Here is a 17,288-nt window from a genome sequence, read left to right on the forward strand (position 1 = left end):
GGACTAATGTTATTAGTGTAGCCCCATGAGGGTTCACTGCTAGGCCCATTGTTGTTTTCTTTATTTATTAATGATATTGATGAAGGTATATAAGGCTTAATGTCTAAGTTTGCAGATGATACAAAGAGGGGTTAATGGCAGTAATCAGGTTAAGCTGCTACCACAAGATCTAAACAAATTAGGCTGATGGGCTGAGAAGTGGCAATTGAAGTTTAACATCAATAAATGCCAGGGACTGCATATGGATAGCAATAACCCCAGATTAACGTACCAACTTTGTGATACTACACTAAGGGCATTGGAAAATGAAAATACCTTGGGGGTAATTGTGTAGTCAGATATGAAGTTCTCTGAGCAATGCAGATAGGCTGCCATGACAACTCATAGAGATTTCTCGATGCTGTATGGCAGGGGTGGCCAACAAGTTGATCACGGCTATAATTTCGGTTGATCATGATGAATTTTAAATATATATAAAAAATAGATTAGACAAAATTTAAATGTTATTATTATTACGTGCCCCACTGCATACGCTTATTACAAATCTGTTGAACCACGTGTCTACTTTTGTTGCTGCACTGCCGCTAGGCTTGTCTAGTGAAAATTCATGCAGTTATGTTGTGGAGAGCATAGTGTGTGTGTCGGATTCTTATTTAGCTTACTTAATATTAATAACTGTACAGTGCTTATACATTAATTTAATACTCTTTGATTTAAAATGAATACCACGGAAAGAGTAAAATGTATCATTTTCATCAAGAGTTGGAACTAGAATACTTTTTTGTAATGATAAAAGAAAAATGTTGTTGTTTGATTTGCAATGCTTCTGTGGCTATACCCAAAAAAGAAAATTTAAAAAGGCACTTCAATTCACTCCATGGTAAATACCAATCGGATTTTCTGCATCGGATTCCTTAGAAAAACTAAATTAAAAGAACTTAAATCCAGATTATTCGCACAACAAAATTTCTTCGTGACACCTAATTTACAATCTAAAGCAGTAACTATAGCATCATTTAAGGTGAATCATCTTCTTTCAAAAAAATGCAAACCATTTTCTGATGGTCAATTCATCAAAGATGCATTTTTAGAAATAAAAGATTATTTTTTTGAAAAATTAAAAGTGCTCTTCAATAACTGCAATTATCTCAAAATACTGTGATGCAATGTATCGAAAAAATGAGTAAAAATGTGAGTGAATAATCACTTGAACATATTGCTAATTGTGTGTCCTTTTTTTACAACTGGAGGAATCTACTGATGTCAGTGATACAGCTCAATTGCTCGTTTTTATTAGTATGGTTTCCAATGATTCTGCCACCCAAGAACTACTGGGTATGGTTTCATTAAAAGAAAGAACTAGAAGTCTTGATATATTTAATGCATTCAAAAATTTTATTGAAAAAATTAAATTACCACTATTTAAGCTCATATCAATAACAACAGATGGAGCTAAAGCAATGACAGTGCATTTTAACAGATTCATCGCATTGTGCCAAAAGAATGATGAATTCCCAGATTTTTTGAGTTACTGCTGTATCATCCACAAACAAGTTTTAGCCAGAAAAAGATTAAATACTAAAAGTGTTATGGACATAGCTTTCAAATCGTGAATTCCATCAGAAGACAATCTCTTCAAAGGAGACTTTTCGAAATGCAACGCGATGAAAAAGAACCAAATCTGATATTACACACAGATGTGAGGTGGCTGAGCTGGAGTAATTTTCTACAGAGAATTCAAAATTTGCTGAATGAAACTAAAAAATTTGTTGGTCAAAGGGGAGATGATTATCAGCACCTACAAGATACGGAGTAGTTGTGTGATCTGGCTTTTTTTGTCAGATTTTACCAGTAAATTAAGTGATCTGAATTTGGAATTACAAGGAAAAAATAAAAATCTGGGTGACGTGATTACTAGTGTTTCTGCATATAAATATCAATTTTTGGCAATGGCTAAGGATTCAAAGAAAAACAATTTGATCATTTTGCAAATATGCAAGATCATTTATAAAAATATCCTGTTTTTGAATTTAATAGTGAGAAATATGTTTCTGAAATTGAGAAAGTTGTGGATGATTTTGAAACAATTGAAGACATTGTTTAATATATTTCTTATCCATTTAATGTCAACTTAGATACGAAACAAATTGCAGAAAAAATCACTGAGATTTTTCACCTGGAGAAAATATTACTTGAAAATGAAATTATTACATTCCGAAACGATATCTTCCTAAAAGCAAGATCATCAGAAAAAGATTTTGGAAATTTGTTTGCCGAGAAAAGTACCCAAATGTAAAAAAATGCAGTGAACTTTTAAATTCCTGTTTTGGTTCCACATACATATGTGAATCAGCCTTTTTATATTTGAAACAAACAAAGACGAAGAATCGCTCTACTCTTACCGGGTGCCTCCGTAGCCAAGTGGGAAGGAGCAGTAGTGCGTATCACATGCTTCTTGATTAGACTGGGGCTCGAGCCTATCACCACCAAATACGGAAGATGCGGAAAGGTCAGTGAATGACCACCGCATATCCCGGAGCAATATGGCCTTAGTTGCTAATGCTCCTAAAAACCAAAACAACAACAACATCTACTCTTACAGACTTGCATACAGAAGATTCTTTGCTGTTGGCCTTATAATGGTATATCCCCGATTTTGAAAGCATGGCAGATGACATGAAGACAAAAACTTCACATAAATTGAAAATTTAAATACGTATGAATTTAAAATAAGAATTCGGAATTGTATTTAATTTTAAAATTTATAAACAATATTTTCCGGTATGTGTTGATTAACTTTTTTAACCATGTGCAATGAAATTCTTGAGATGGTAGATTGCAGCACATTTTGAAGAAAAAAGGTAGATCGCATCACAAATTAAGTTGGCCACTCCTGATATACAGGAACTTTGCTAGCAGGGAAAAAAAGAAGTGATTATTGCATTGTACAAGGCAGTCATAATCTACATCTTGAGTACTGCATACAGGTGTGGAGGACTCATTTTAGGATGGATGTAGGGCTGCTGGAAAGGATGCAGAGAAGTGCAATGAGATTAGTGAAGGGAACGAAAGGATGATCTAGATGTCGGTTCTGCAAATTCCTGCATATTGTGACTAGGCACCTGAGAAGTGATTTGATTGAGGTTTTTCAGGCTTAGAATGGATTGAGCAAGCTTAATACTGATGGCATTCTTCCTCAAACTACACTCATGAGTGGACATAAATTCAAATTGAGGAAGGTTGGTTGTAAGAGAGATGTGAGAAGGTTTGTATTCAGCCAGCAGGTGGTAGACTGTTGGAACAAACTTCGTTGTGGAGGTGGGCAGTTTGAATAAATTCAAGGAATTACTAGACAAATTATTGGGGGGGGGATCTTCCAACTGAACAACTGCATTTTCACTAGCTACCAATGGTTCCTGTACTTTAAGCCCAGTGATGTCATATGATTTGTGAGTAATTATAAGGTCAAGAATATTCCTACCTCTAGTATTTTCTCTAATGTCTAGGCGCAAAATAATAATCATCTAGTTTATTCATATATTTTGTTCCCCATGGTGAGTTTACCCTCCCACTTATTCCAATCAGTTAGGGCAGATTGAAATCACTAATAATAAGACATTTGCCCTTGCTTGCCTACTCCATCTGCTTGTATAGAATCTCGTCCTGCTCTTTACAATCTTCTGCTTTATAGATTACTCCCATTTTCATTATACCTTTGACAAATGCAAACTACTGCATATTGGGGACCAGTAACCCTCCAGAGTAACATACCAACTGTGTGGTACACACAGGGTAGTGGAGAATGAAAAAGACCTGGGGGTTATTGTGCAGCCAGATATGAAGTTTTCTGAACAGTGCAGGCAGGCTGCCAGAACAGCCCATGGGGTCTTGTCAATGATATACATGAATTTTGCTAGCAGGGATGAGGAGGTGACTATCCCTTTGTATGAGGCAATGGTCAGGTCTCACCTTAAGTGCCGTGTAGAGGTCTGGAGGCAATTTGTTTGTTTCTTTTAAATGTTATGCCAACGTTTGAAAATCCAAACATAGCTCTTCTGTCCATGTACTGAGGTCATTACTCCTAAATATGTTGAAGTACATTATGTGCAAATTTATTGTACCCACAGTTTTCAAATCTTCCACTTCCATTTTGGAAATGAGTTACCATCGCAGAGTAAACCAGAAGAATGATTCCGACTTCGTCATATACATTTCTACTGCCAAGGTTATTCTGAGTCTAAAACAGTAGAAGCTACATGGTGAATAAATTCGCACTGAAAATTAATGTCCTTAGAAATGCTGAGGTAGCACATATTTCGTCATTTAGCAGTACATCATTTTCAAACTTGAAATTTTTTGTAGACAAGTTTCCATTACTTGGTGTTGTTAAAGATAAAGAAATAGATGATGCAGTAGATGTTCTGCTGCATCAGTTCTGTCAGTTTCAGTGTGTAAGAACCTACCAGATGCTATTATGAAAGATGAAATAACTGATCTACTGCTAACTTTGACTAGGTAACCAACAAGTGCAGGAATTGTTAAAATGCCAAGCTATGCATAGCATGATAAAAATTCCTCATAGCAGTGCTGAGTGTGAAAGAATATTCAGCCAGGTTAGAAAAACAAGCTGAGTTCAAGATCATCTGTTTCTGGTGAAGTTTTGGAAATGCTCCTGACAGCCAAGTCAGGAGCATTTCCAAAACTTTTATATACAGCAGGACCATCTGCAACAGATTTTTCCCTCTTTAAAATCAATTGATGTCTAATAGAATATCCAAACAGAAATCCACAGGCAGTGAAAGTTAGATAAGCTAATGTTTAAAGGCATACTGTACTGGTAAATAATCCTGTGCCTGTATTTTAATAAAAATATGTATTTTGGCAGTGAAATTTAATTTCTTGTGCAGTGTGGACTTTTAAAAATGTCCTGTTTTTTGCCTGCTTTAGACCAAAAATCCTTCTATTTTCCTTGTGTTTCATAAATGCCTTATCTCCAGTTCTCTGAAAGTTAAAAGTTTTGGAAACTATGGTAATAAGAATGAAGTAGTACTGAAATAAGAATGAAGTAGTATAGCAGTCACAAGTGAGGCAAGGTGAAACTTCTTCTCCAGAAGTAATTAGCCAATCTGTTACAGACAAAAGTAAATGATGAATGCTTTAAATGGCATATTGTGCAGATGAAGAGGTTAAAGGCTAAAGAAATAAGCACTGACATTTTGCCTATAAGCTTTTTGAATCAGCTGATTCAGAATGACAACTATTATGTAGTTGCAATAGAATAAGGCTGGAGAGGATAGTGTTTGTTTGACACTAAAGCAAAACTTTAATCAGACAACCATACTGTCTGACGACAAAAGTGGAAATATAAAGATTGGTTTTCACTTGCAGGTTCAGTGCTTATTTATTCAGCTTGAAAAAAAACAGTTCCTTCATTTTATTAACTCTAGTATTACACTGCTGTTTCATATAACACAATTTTGCTAATGCCAAACTTTCTTTGTGGTGTTCAGTATTTGATTAATGTTTGTGAAGAGTAATCAAAGCTCGTAAAGTTTAAAGTGTGTTAGTTGTCTGATGGCACCATGGATTTCCCCCATCTCCGCATTGTATTCTTTGTACATGACACAGAAATCTGTGAAGGCCAGAGATTTAAAATTGTATGGGGAGTGGAACATTGTGTACCGTTGTATCTCTGACCATTTAGCCATTGGACCCCTAGTTGGAACCAATGTTGTCTACACTTTGCCACGGGGAGGCAGGTCAGACACCCAGTAGATTTTTAATAGTACTCTGGCAGGCCCTGCCACCTAGTTTCCTAAGATTTCAGTGGCTAAGGCCTAAAAAAAAAATTAAAAGCTGGATATTAGGTTAAGCCCGAATTTTAGTTAAAAGTTAGGGTTGAATATAGATGTTAAGTTAAGTTTAATTTAGATTAAGAGCTAGCATGATGGTTGGGTAAGTTAGAGGAGGAAAGAAGACTGAAGGTTGGGGGAAACAGATAGAAGTATGGGGACGGTAGAGAAGACGTCCCCAGAAATATCAATGGGGATAAGCCCCACCAGAAGAAAGGAATAAAGGTACCACACAAGGGAGTATGATACAGTTCACCAGATGGTTGCTGGCAGTAGGGCTGAATGTTGCCAGGATATGGGTGGGTGTGAGACACACACATTTACTTCATAATCTGCATCCTTACTCTACTTGCATTCTATTTTAATACTTTTTTTTCCCCCTACATTTTATAGTAAATTTTTTTTTTTTTTTTCTGTTAGGTTACATATATATAAAAATATATATATATATATATATATATATATATATAATTTTATAGAATAATAGAATGGAGAAGCTATTAGTAAGAGTATTGCTGTCTTTTTCATTATTTTGGTGGAGGACCTCTGAAGAAGACACTAAAATTATGAATGACACCGCAATGCTATTTCCACCTAGGTCATCTCTTCAAAATTCCATTTGGTTTATTTTTCTATTGTTATATTTATTTTAATTTCGATTCCTTTCTTTCCACCCCCCTTTCAGTCAACACGTATATCGCTCCCAGGGTACACCATATTTTTATTAATCTAATTCTAAGCATAAATATCTACTTACTATATTTTATACTAATAAAAATTCTTTATATATATATATATACATATCTATATATATTTTTTTGTGCACACACCAGGGGAGAATGCAATGGTGTGTAGTGTAATTTTAAATACTGTAATTAAACTAAATAAGTAAGAATGTATTATTATTATTATTAGACATATGGTGCAAGGAAGCCTGAAGCTTATGCTGCACCAGTCAAAAAATAAAAATAAAATAAAATTCCCGAATTACCCTGCGAGAGAGAGAGAGAGAGAGAGAGAGAGAGAGGAATCACCAAGAGAAGAATGACAATATTCAGCTCAGGACCCTGGGTGTGCCAAGCCCATACTCACCTGATGTGAGTCCCTGGGATGTTTTGCTTAATTACTCACTGTATCCTGATTGGTAGACTCAGAACCACCATCGTGTACTGTCATATTAGGAGCTATACGAGAGGTACTTAAACAGTTTGTGTGTAATATATCTATAAACTGCGTGCGGTCTCTGGTAGATTTTCCTGTTTTGCTGGACGTAAAACCCGAGTTTTGCCCTCGTAGATAGCACAGTTGGTAGGATTGCCGTCCTCCCCACACCGGGTGCAAAAGACCTGGGTTTGAGTCCCGTAAACGACGGGTGGAATTTTTGAGTCTTTTTCAAAACGTGGCTGAGTTAGTCGGTCTCAGGCGAAGGTAGCATGGTTTTTCTCCCTGAAACTCGGTTTTTTCATCCAGCAAACAGAAAATCGACCATAGAACACACTCAATTTACAGACAGTATATATGGAAAAATATGGCCTTAGTCGCTGAAGCTCCTAAAACCCTACAACAACAACCTGAGTTTCCAGGAGGGGACCCTTGTATCCACGCCTGAGATCAACTAACTCAGTCACGGAGTGAAAAATGCCTATAAAAGTTCATCGCGTCAATGACGGGAATCAAATCTGCGCCTTTTCCACCAGGTGTTCGGAGGACGGTGATTATAGCCACTTCTATCCCTGCGGACTGGTGGGCTCAAAACCATTTGATAACAGCAAGGCGGTATTTTGATCTATTCCTCCTTCAGAAAAGTGATAATTTCAGGTGCCAGTTGCGGCGCTTTCGTCAGTTAGGCCTAAAAACTAAAAAAAAAAAAAAAACCTCAGAAATCGACGGTCAAGTTCATCCCAAAGGTTGGGGGTTCTGGGAAGGCTAATGACGCTTTCGCATATCCATTTAAAACTAAATCACTACAGGCTGTGCAGATGACATAATTACACTGGCATTCTGAAAAGGGATCCTCCCCAAACTGCTATTATAGCATGAGAAGGAGAGAATCCTCCAGAATTTCAGTGTTCCACATGACATTCAATGGCCCAAGCCCAAACCACGTGTAATAATCCCGTGTTTGCAAGCATATTATCTGCCAAACCACACGGTTGGGCCACTTGTAACTGACGTTCACCTGCATCTGCCAGACCAATCACAGCCATCAGATCGAAAATGTAAAAGATTAAAACTAGGGTTAGTCTGCACTTAACTGTAGCATTTATGGTTTGTGTTCTTTCTCTCAACACTTACGCTCTCATTCATTCTTCTGGCTTTCATTTCATTTGTTCGGCTCTTACTTTCTGCACTGCACTCTCTGGGCACCTCAACTTACTGTTATTCTTCAGTTGTGGGTGTAGGTCTGGTTGCAAGTTTTTGCAGGCCAGGGGAGAATGCAATGATAGTGTTTGTGTTAGTAAATGTTTGTTAGTATATGCAAAGTAATTAAGTTATTATTAACTTTGTATTCTTTCAGCCAATTACATTTGCTCTTTTACTCATTTCTATTCAGCATAACACTCTTCACTCACTCTTTCACTCAGTGCCCAGCCCATTTATTCTTTCATTCTACACTGCATCCCCTTGCTACTAGCTTAGCTTACTAATATTTTTCAGCTAATCTGCTTCCTTGGCTGCCTCTAACCAAAGATTGTGTGGAACTTGATCAGAGAATCTAATTTTTTTCTAGGAATTTTTTTTAAAATCACTGAGGTAGATATTCAAACATTTCAGGTACTCAACCAAGAATTCATTTACAATGTGTATTTTATTCCATTAGCAGAAATTTTGCAAAAGTTTTTGTTTTTCTTTTATAGACAGCAGCAATTAGAGCAAGAGCACAGGGACCATGAATTAGCTTTACGTCTAGCTCAAGATATGAATGGTGCTTTGGAAGATGTGGGGACTCCTCCACCTCTATTAAGGTGACATGTTTAATTTTCACCATAAAAATATTTTCCTTTTAAGTAAAGCAGTTTTTCCTAGCACGCTTTTAATTAGCTTCTAATTAGAATTTCATCTGTAAATCTTGTTACTATGTGCACTGTGATTATATCATTTAAGCATAATTTAAATTCTTAAGCCATTTTTATTATTATTATTTTTTTTAATGATCAGAAATCATTACTTTTTTAAAAATTACATCAAGTTTACTTGATGTAATTAAGTATGAGTCGAGCTTAATAGAAACTCATTCAAGGAGCATGTGATTTGTCAAGCAATTCGTAAATTCACTCCTCCATTGTTTTACTAAGTATATGATACTGCCTCATAGGATTCTTTCAGCTGCTGATGAAACCAGTTAATGGACAGTAATTAGAATCAGATCCCTTCATTGCCTTTTTTAATAGTCAAGTGGTGTAAGGATAGTAAGGGGGAATTGCTTCATGGGGACAAGCAGGTATTTTAAAATATATGAATTTCCAGATATTATGTGCTTCTTACAGTGAATCTCCACATAGTAGAAATCCTCAGTCAGAAAAGTGTGAGGTGCCCTGGTGCTATTTAGGCAGAAAGAATTTGTTGCACCATGACCTCAGGAGATTTTGACAACCTTTTGCACTCAAAAAAATTAAATAATGATGCTGCTGCTGCTGCTGCTAAACATAACTATGTATACTACTGTTACTGTATATAACTATGTACTACATTACTATGCCACTACCATTAGAGTAGGGCTAAGAATCCTTATGCTCCTTTCATCTACATCTTGTGTAGGGCAAGATGGATGCGGGATCAGTGATTTATACTGAGTTGGCTTTTCATTAAAAACATCTACCTAATGGGTTGACCTTTTGCTTGTAATACAACCCAACAATACAGTGTAATCGCAAGGACTTCACAAGATGTTGCAGAGTCTCCTATAGTAGTCTTACCCATGGGGTGCACAATGTGTCCAGTAATGCCCACACATTTTCAAATGAATTGTCATAGCATCAAATGTCCTTTTCCATTGCATCCTAAACATGCTCAATTGAGATGAGATCAGGTGAGTTGAGCCATGGAAGGATGGAAAATTCATTGTCATGTTCCTGAAAACAGTTGGCAACCTTCTGGTCCTTGTGTTGTGTTGTGGCATGCGTCTTGTTGATATATGCCACAGTTGTCTGGATGCACTGTCATCATGAAGGGGGGGGGTTGGTACTTGGTCAGCAACGATAGAAGGATAGATGTTTCCATTGAGCTGTTGATTACCTGTGATCAGAGGACCTGGGGCATCCCATGACAACAATTCCCAGACCATAACACAACCTTCAGCCTACTGAACACCTGTAGTGCATCCAGGCGCTATGGCCTTCTGTTGCCTTTTCCAAATGCAGATATGCCAGTCATTGTTGGGATATCAGAGATATAGTGTCAGAGAGATATAAGGAATGCAGAATTGGAATTTGGGGAATACAGTGTGTAGTCCCCAAATTCCAATTTGTACTCCCAACAGGATAGAAAGGAAGGAGGGGTCATGCTGTTAGTTAAGAAACATAAAATCTAATGAAGTGCATCCAGTTGACATGGATGTACAGTGCAGTGCAGTGCAGTATTCAGTCAGTTTGGTGTGACATAAGCACTGGGAAAGCAAAATTGAGAGTAGGAGTGTGTTATAGACCTAATGACTGATGAGTACAATGAACAACTGAACTATATTATATCTACATACAACTGTATGTAGATATAATATAGTCTGTAATCATTACAAAGGAGGTTAGGCAAGCAAAGGCAGATTATGAGAAATCTTTGGCAAAGGATGCAAAGAAAAACAATAAAGACTCTAGTGGAAGGGGATTAATCAGATTGGTCCACTTGATATCAATGGTTTGATTGTTGATAATAATGCTCCAGTAGCTGACAAACTGAATGAGTATTCTGCATCTACATTCACACATGAGGAATTCTGTAGGGAATTGGAGGCCAGAAGCTTACCAAACTCTAACAGCGAGTTAAATGATTTTATAATAACAGAGAGCAAAGTGGAGGAGAAATTTTTGAAGTTAAACATGAGAGGCACCTTGAGTAGATGGGAACTATCCAGTTATATTAAAGGAGGCAGCAGAGGAAGTAAGCAGGCCCTTAGCCATGATTATGAAGGCATCCTTGGACTCATGATAGGTCCCCATGGACTAGAGATGTGCGAATGTAGCCCCAAGTTCACAAGGGGGTATCAAAAGGTGACAAAAGTAATTACAGACCTATTAGTTTAATTCCTGTTCCAGGGAAAATAATGGAGTCACTGGTTAAAGAAGCAGTGTAGGATCATCTAGACAAGACTGCAGTTATAGTTCAGACACAGCATGAGTTTGTTAAGGGGAAGTCTTCTCTGACTAATTTGATTGGATACTACGATGTGGTCATGAAGGAACTGGGAGCAAAAAATAATTTTGATATCATATACATATGATATCAAAATTGATATCAATTTTGATATCATATATTTTAGGAAAGCTTTTAATACTGTTGCACATGGAAGACTACTGTACAAGTTGGAGCAGTATGACATTAAGGGCAAGTTGCTGCCTTTAATGGATAATGGGATGGTTGAGTGGGAGAAGATAGAGAGTGGTAATTAATGGATACTTCTCTTCGTGGACTAATGTTATTAGTGGTGTCCCCCAAGGGTCTATGTTTGGCCCACTGTTGTTGTTTTCTCTTTTTATCATTGATATTGACGAAGGTATATTGGGCTTAATGTGCATGTTTGCAGATGATACGAAGGTTCGTAGGGTTGTTAATGACAGTAAGAACGGTACGTTACTGCAACAGGATCTGGAAAAGTTGAGCAGATCGGCTGAGCGGTGGCAACTGAAGTTTAACCTTGACAAATGCAAAGTGCTGCATGTGGGTAGCAGTAACCCCAGAGTAACATACCAACTGTGTGGTTCTACACTCTGGCTAGTTAAGAATGAAAAAGGCCGGGGGTAATTGTGCAGTCAGATCTGTTTTCCGAGTAGTGCAGACAGGCTGCAAGGGTAGCTCATGGGGTTGTCTTGTCAATGATATATAGGAATTTTGCTAGCAGGGATAAGGAGGTGATTAACCCCTTGTATAAGGCAATGGTCAGACCACACCTTGAGTACTGCATAAGGTCTTGAAGCTTCATTTTAAGAAAGATGTAGAGCTGCTGGAACAAGTACAGAGAAGGGCAATGGGATTAGTGAGTGGAACAAAGGGTTGCTGTTATCAAGAAAGGTTTAAGTTATATGTATAAGAGATGTATAAGGCCTTGAATGGTTTCAGCAAGCTCAATGCTGAAGGGATTCTTCCTCAGATTCTGCACCCAAGGGGGACATAAATTCAAATTGAGGAAAAACAGTTATAGAATAGATGTGAGGAAATTTGTGTTTAGCCAGTGGGTGTTTGATTGCTAGAACAAACTTCCATCTGTCGTTGTACAAGTTGACAGTTTAAAGTAGTGAAATGTTTTATGAAGCAAGCTTATTCAGCATCAGAGAAAAAGAAAAAATTAACACTTCCAATTTCTCTAACACCAGATGAATTGATTACTGGAGGTTTGTTCTAACAATCAGTTACTCTCTGGCTCAAATAAATATTCACATATATATCTTGCAGTCCTCATTTTTCAATTTATGTCTGCTTGTGTGTGTGTGTGTGTGTGTGTGTGTGTGTGTGTGTGTGTGTGTGTGTGTGTGTGTGTGTGTGTGTGTGTGTGTGTGTGTGTGTGTGTGTGTAGTCAAAGAAGGAGTAATGATGCCATCAGTAATTAGTTTACTCAAGTCTTTACTGGTAAGAGTGCCCCTTTTAGTCCCTGACTAATCTTGTTACCCTTCTCTGTTCTACTACCAGATTCAGATCTTTCCTAAAATGAGGCTTCCAGACCTGTATACAGTATGATAATGACCTCTTTGTCCCTGTTTGAAAAGTTGCTGTATATCATCAGCTAAACCCCCATGAGATACCCCATCATTCACTGTACTGCACGTCAGACTGAACAATTAGTTCTCCACTACCTTTAGTGTTGTAGCAACCAATTCGTACAGTAGTCTAGGGTAGCTGTTACCCAAATGCAGTAACTTTCATTTAGCAATTTTAAACCTCAATTGCCACTTCTTAGCCTATCTGCCTTTGTTGCCGTAGCATACCCTAATCCTGTCATTAACCACCCTGCCAATCTTTGTGTCATCAGCAGACTTAGATGCTAAACTTAATATGCTTTCATCAGTATCATTAATAAATATTGAGTACAGTAAAAGTCCCAACACTGAACCTGACAGACTACACTAATAACGTCAGTACATGACAAGCAGTGGCCATTAATAATCACTCTGTCTCCTACCACTTAATCATCCCTATATTTTCGTCGCTACCTTGCCATTAATGCCGCACACTTCTTTAATTTGTACGGCAGGCTTTCATATGTGGAAGTATCAAAAGTTGTTCTAATATCTAAGTATACAGGATGAGTCATAAGTCGCTTTACTATTTTAAAAATTCATAAACTGAAAGATTTAAAAGATATTTTTTTAATTATTGGTTTGTTTGTTGCAGGAAAGATGGTTTTACCAATATGGACACCACACAACTCTGCGACATCAATGGACTAAACATTCAGAAGCAACTTCTCCCTCAAAACCAACTGTTAACAGAATTAGAATAAATTTGAGAAATCAGGTAGTGTTTCGGGCCTTTGTAGAAGCACACAATCTACTTCGTCTGTTTCAGCAATAAATATTGGGTACGTGCATCCTTGTTAAAAAGTCCACAAAAATCATCCAGAAGATTGTCATCAGAACTAAATTTCCCTCAGACCTCAATAATTATAATTTTAAAGGTTTCTGGATATAAGGCCTATATCCCTAGATTGTTACACAGCTTAAATGAAGGTGATCAAGACAAAAGATTACAATATTCAGAAAAGATGCTCAAGATGTGTAAAAAAATTAAAATTTCATTAATCAAATCATGTGGACAGATGAAGCCATTTTTAAATTAAATAGTCATCTGAATAGGTATAATTGTGTTTAGTGGGCTACTGAAATTCTCAATTCATGTGATTGAGCAAGAATTTAACCTGACTGGAGTGACTGTCTGGGGCAGAATTTGCTCAGAAGACCTTATTTCTTTGATGGAAATGTTGAAGGTGAGAGTTATCTTGCAATGTTCAAAGATTTTGTGCCTATTATTCCTTAATAGTGAGATTTCTTGATGAAAAATTCTCAGAGGATCAGAAGAAACGGCCCTGTTGTGATCTCTATGGGCTTCAGATTTAACTCCTGTGGATTATTTTTTGTGTGGACATTTAAAAGATAGGGACTATGCCCATAACCTAACTCCATTGAAATGATGAAAACAATTACAGAAGAATTTGTAGCAGGTGACAAACTTATGTTTTGTCAAAATTTAAAAAAAAAAAAAAAACATTTTGAGGAGCAAGGCCACCATTTTGAATAGACAATGGAAAATAAAATAGTTAAAAAAATTTTTTTAATCTTTTATTAATGTGTTTTATTATTGTTTTCTAACAGGTTTTAAACCATAGACTGCTTTATTTAAAAAACAAACGGTAAAGTGGCTTATGACTCACCCTGTATAATGCCAAAATTATTTTTTGCATCCAGTTCCTCTGTGACTACATCAGAGTAGCTTATCAGATTGGCCAGATAAGATCTCCACTTAGAAATCCATGCTGTGATTGCTGTATAATGCCATGTATGTGTAGTTAGGTTGTGTTAAGTGTAATGTTTTGTTTCATTGTAGTGTTGTAGCCAGCATAGGCTTTTTAGCAGTCAAGGAGTGACAAACACCAGCTCAGCTGCCCCCTAACTCCCATCCTTTTTTATTTTTTTTTTATGTAAACCCCAAACACGAGAGGTATTTGAGAAGACGAAAGAAGATATTTGTTGACATTGGACTTGAACTTCTGTAGGCTGTAATTTTCGAGAAATATATGTGAAGGCAGGTTGTTCCAGAAAACGGCAGTTGAATGAATCAACGAGGAAGGTGAAAAGTTGGTTCTGTGAGTTTTAAGTTGGACAGTAAATGGATGTTGGCTGGTGGCAGCACATGTTTGAACTGTTTTGAAAGAGAAAGCGGGAATTATAGAAGCCAGTTCAGAAGAACAGTGCCCGTGGAAGTATCTGCAGAAGAGGCATGCAGCAGAAACAGTACTCTATGAGACAGCAAGTGGAGAGACTCTGTTAGAGATGAATCATTAATTAACCTAACTGCCGTCTTCTGAATGGAATCAAGCAGCCTGAGAGAGGTTTTGGGGGCACCATCCCAGATGTGGGAACAATATTCCATGGCAGGGCGGATTTGCGATTTATACAGAGTGAGCAGCTGTTTGGAAGAAACGTAATGCCGAGAGCAAAAGAGAAAACCAAGTTTTTTAGATGCAGAGGAAGCAATATTTGTAATGTGCTTGTGCCAAGAGAGATTAGAAGTCAGGGTAATCCCCAAAAGAGAGATATCATTTTGCCTAGAAATTGGAGTGTCACCAAAGATAAGCATAGGAGCAGAAGAATCTTTTTGCGAGATATAAGACAAGACTGAGTTTTAGAAGGGTTGAAATCAACTAAGTTGTCTTTGCCCCTCTGGAGAATTACCTGAAGATCGGCATTTAAGGAATTGGTAATTGATTTTCAAGAAGCTGATTGAGCAGGGCAAGGTTTCTCAAAATGGAAAGTGGAATGCAATGTGCTATCATCGGCAAAACTATCGATAGGATTTACAGTCAATGGAAGAAGGTCATTAATATACAAGAGGAAAAGAGTGGGGGAAAGAACTGAACCTTTGGGGACACTGGCATTAGCGGAGAAGTTAGAAGACAGAGAGCCATCTACCATCACCCTCAGTGAGCGATCAGAGAGAAAACTGGTTAACCAATTACTAAAAACAGTTGGCAAACCATAAGATGGAAGCTTATTTAGAAGACCTTTATGCCAAACACGATCGAAAGCCCTTGAGATATCAAGAGCAACTACTTGTGTTTCACCGAACCTTTCCATTGAATTAGTCTATAAATGGGTCATAAGCCAGAATATCACCAGTGGATCGAGATGAAAAATTCATCTCGATCCACTGACGGAACCCATGCTGGCGATCGTTGATCAGATGAAAGGTTTCTAGGTAGTTTAAGAGTTGGCGGTTAATTGATTTCTCCATTACTTTAGAAAGAGGAGAAGTAATTGCAATGGGACGATAATTGGAAGGGAGAGATTTGTCACCCTTTTTAGGAACTGGCTGGATATGAGCAAATTTCCAAGCAGAAGGAAAAACACCTTTGGAATAAGAAAGTGAAAAAAGGGGGCAAAAGATAGGAGTAAGTTCAGGTGCACAGGTTTTGAGAACAAGTGGAGAAATACTATCAGGACCTGGAGCTTTTTTAGCATCAAGATTTGTCAAAATCCTTCTGACATCCTTTTGACGGAAGACCACAGGAAGCATTGAATGGAGCATGTTGGGAATCGTGGGAGGTGTTTTACCAAGATCATTATTACATGAGTTGGAAGAAAAATGGGATGCTAGCAGGTCAGCTTTATCCTTGGCTGAAGTGACAACAGAACCATCTGGTTTGGACAGAGTTGGGAGCAGAGATGGGGCAGAAAAGTTGCGGCCAATAGCTTTGACAAGAGACCAGAATGCTCGGCTACCATTAGGGAAAGAAGCAAGTTTTCTACTCTTAGCCTGTTCAAACTCTAGTTTGGACTGATTAATAACTGCTTTACAATTGTTGCGAGCTTTAGTGTAGGCAGAAAATGAAACTGAAGAATTAGAAACAAGCCAATTACGATATGCAACATTCCTCTCTTGAACAGCCTTAGCACATTTATTGGTTTTCCAATAAATGTGCTAAGGCTGTTCAAGAGAAGGACGAGATTTTAAAGTGGAGTGTGGGATAAAGGATTCCATTCCTGCAAGAATAATTTCACTGAAACGATCTGAGGAAACATTGACATCAGAAGTTTTGAAACAGTAATCCAACCAAGGAAAAGAGGTCTCGCAGGTCATTCCATTTAGCATTCTTCTAATGCCAAACAACACAAGGTTGGGAATAGCCATGAGATAAAGGTTCCATTGGAGAAGAGACAATCACCAAGTTGTGATCTGAAGTGCCTAAAGGACCTCACTTCGACCATGTACTTAGAAGGGTTGTTTGTGAAAAAAAGATCAAGCGTATTGGCTGTATGATTAGGATTGTCCGGTATTCTTGTAGGTAAATGAACAATCTGTGCAAGGTCATTAGTAATTGCAAAAGTCTCAGCATCTCAACCATCTGGGTCGGTGTGGCTAGTAAACGGAAGCCAGCTGGAGTTGTGAACATTAAATCACCAAGGAAAATTACCTCATTGTTAGGAAAGTTGGACTGGAAAAAGTCATGTTGCAAAGAGAGGAAGTCAAAGAGCTCCAAGTGGTTAGTGGCATTGGGAGAACGGTAGAGACAAC

The 17,288-nt window shown here is 37.6% G+C and overlaps 1 protein-coding gene across 2 annotated transcripts in view; it reads left to right on the forward strand.

Moving 5' to 3' along the window:
- The window catches only part of jar (Myosin heavy chain 95F jaguar), a 633,758-nt gene that overhangs the window by 496,725 nt on the left and 119,745 nt on the right, over nt 1–17,288 (forward strand). For both annotated transcript variants that reach the window (XM_090379849.1, XM_090379848.1), the window contains exon 23: nt 8,711–8,818. In XM_090379849.1, the coding sequence (XP_090235975.1) occupies nt 8,711–8,818 (108 nt within the window). The remainder of the gene's footprint in view (nt 1–8,710; nt 8,819–17,288) is intronic.

This window comes from Mastigoproctus giganteus, chromosome 8 (genome assembly GCF_048544385.1).
Source record: "Mastigoproctus giganteus isolate SK-2022 chromosome 8, ASM4854438v1, whole genome shotgun sequence".
NCBI lineage: Eukaryota > Metazoa > Arthropoda > Arachnida > Uropygi > Thelyphonidae > Mastigoproctus > Mastigoproctus giganteus.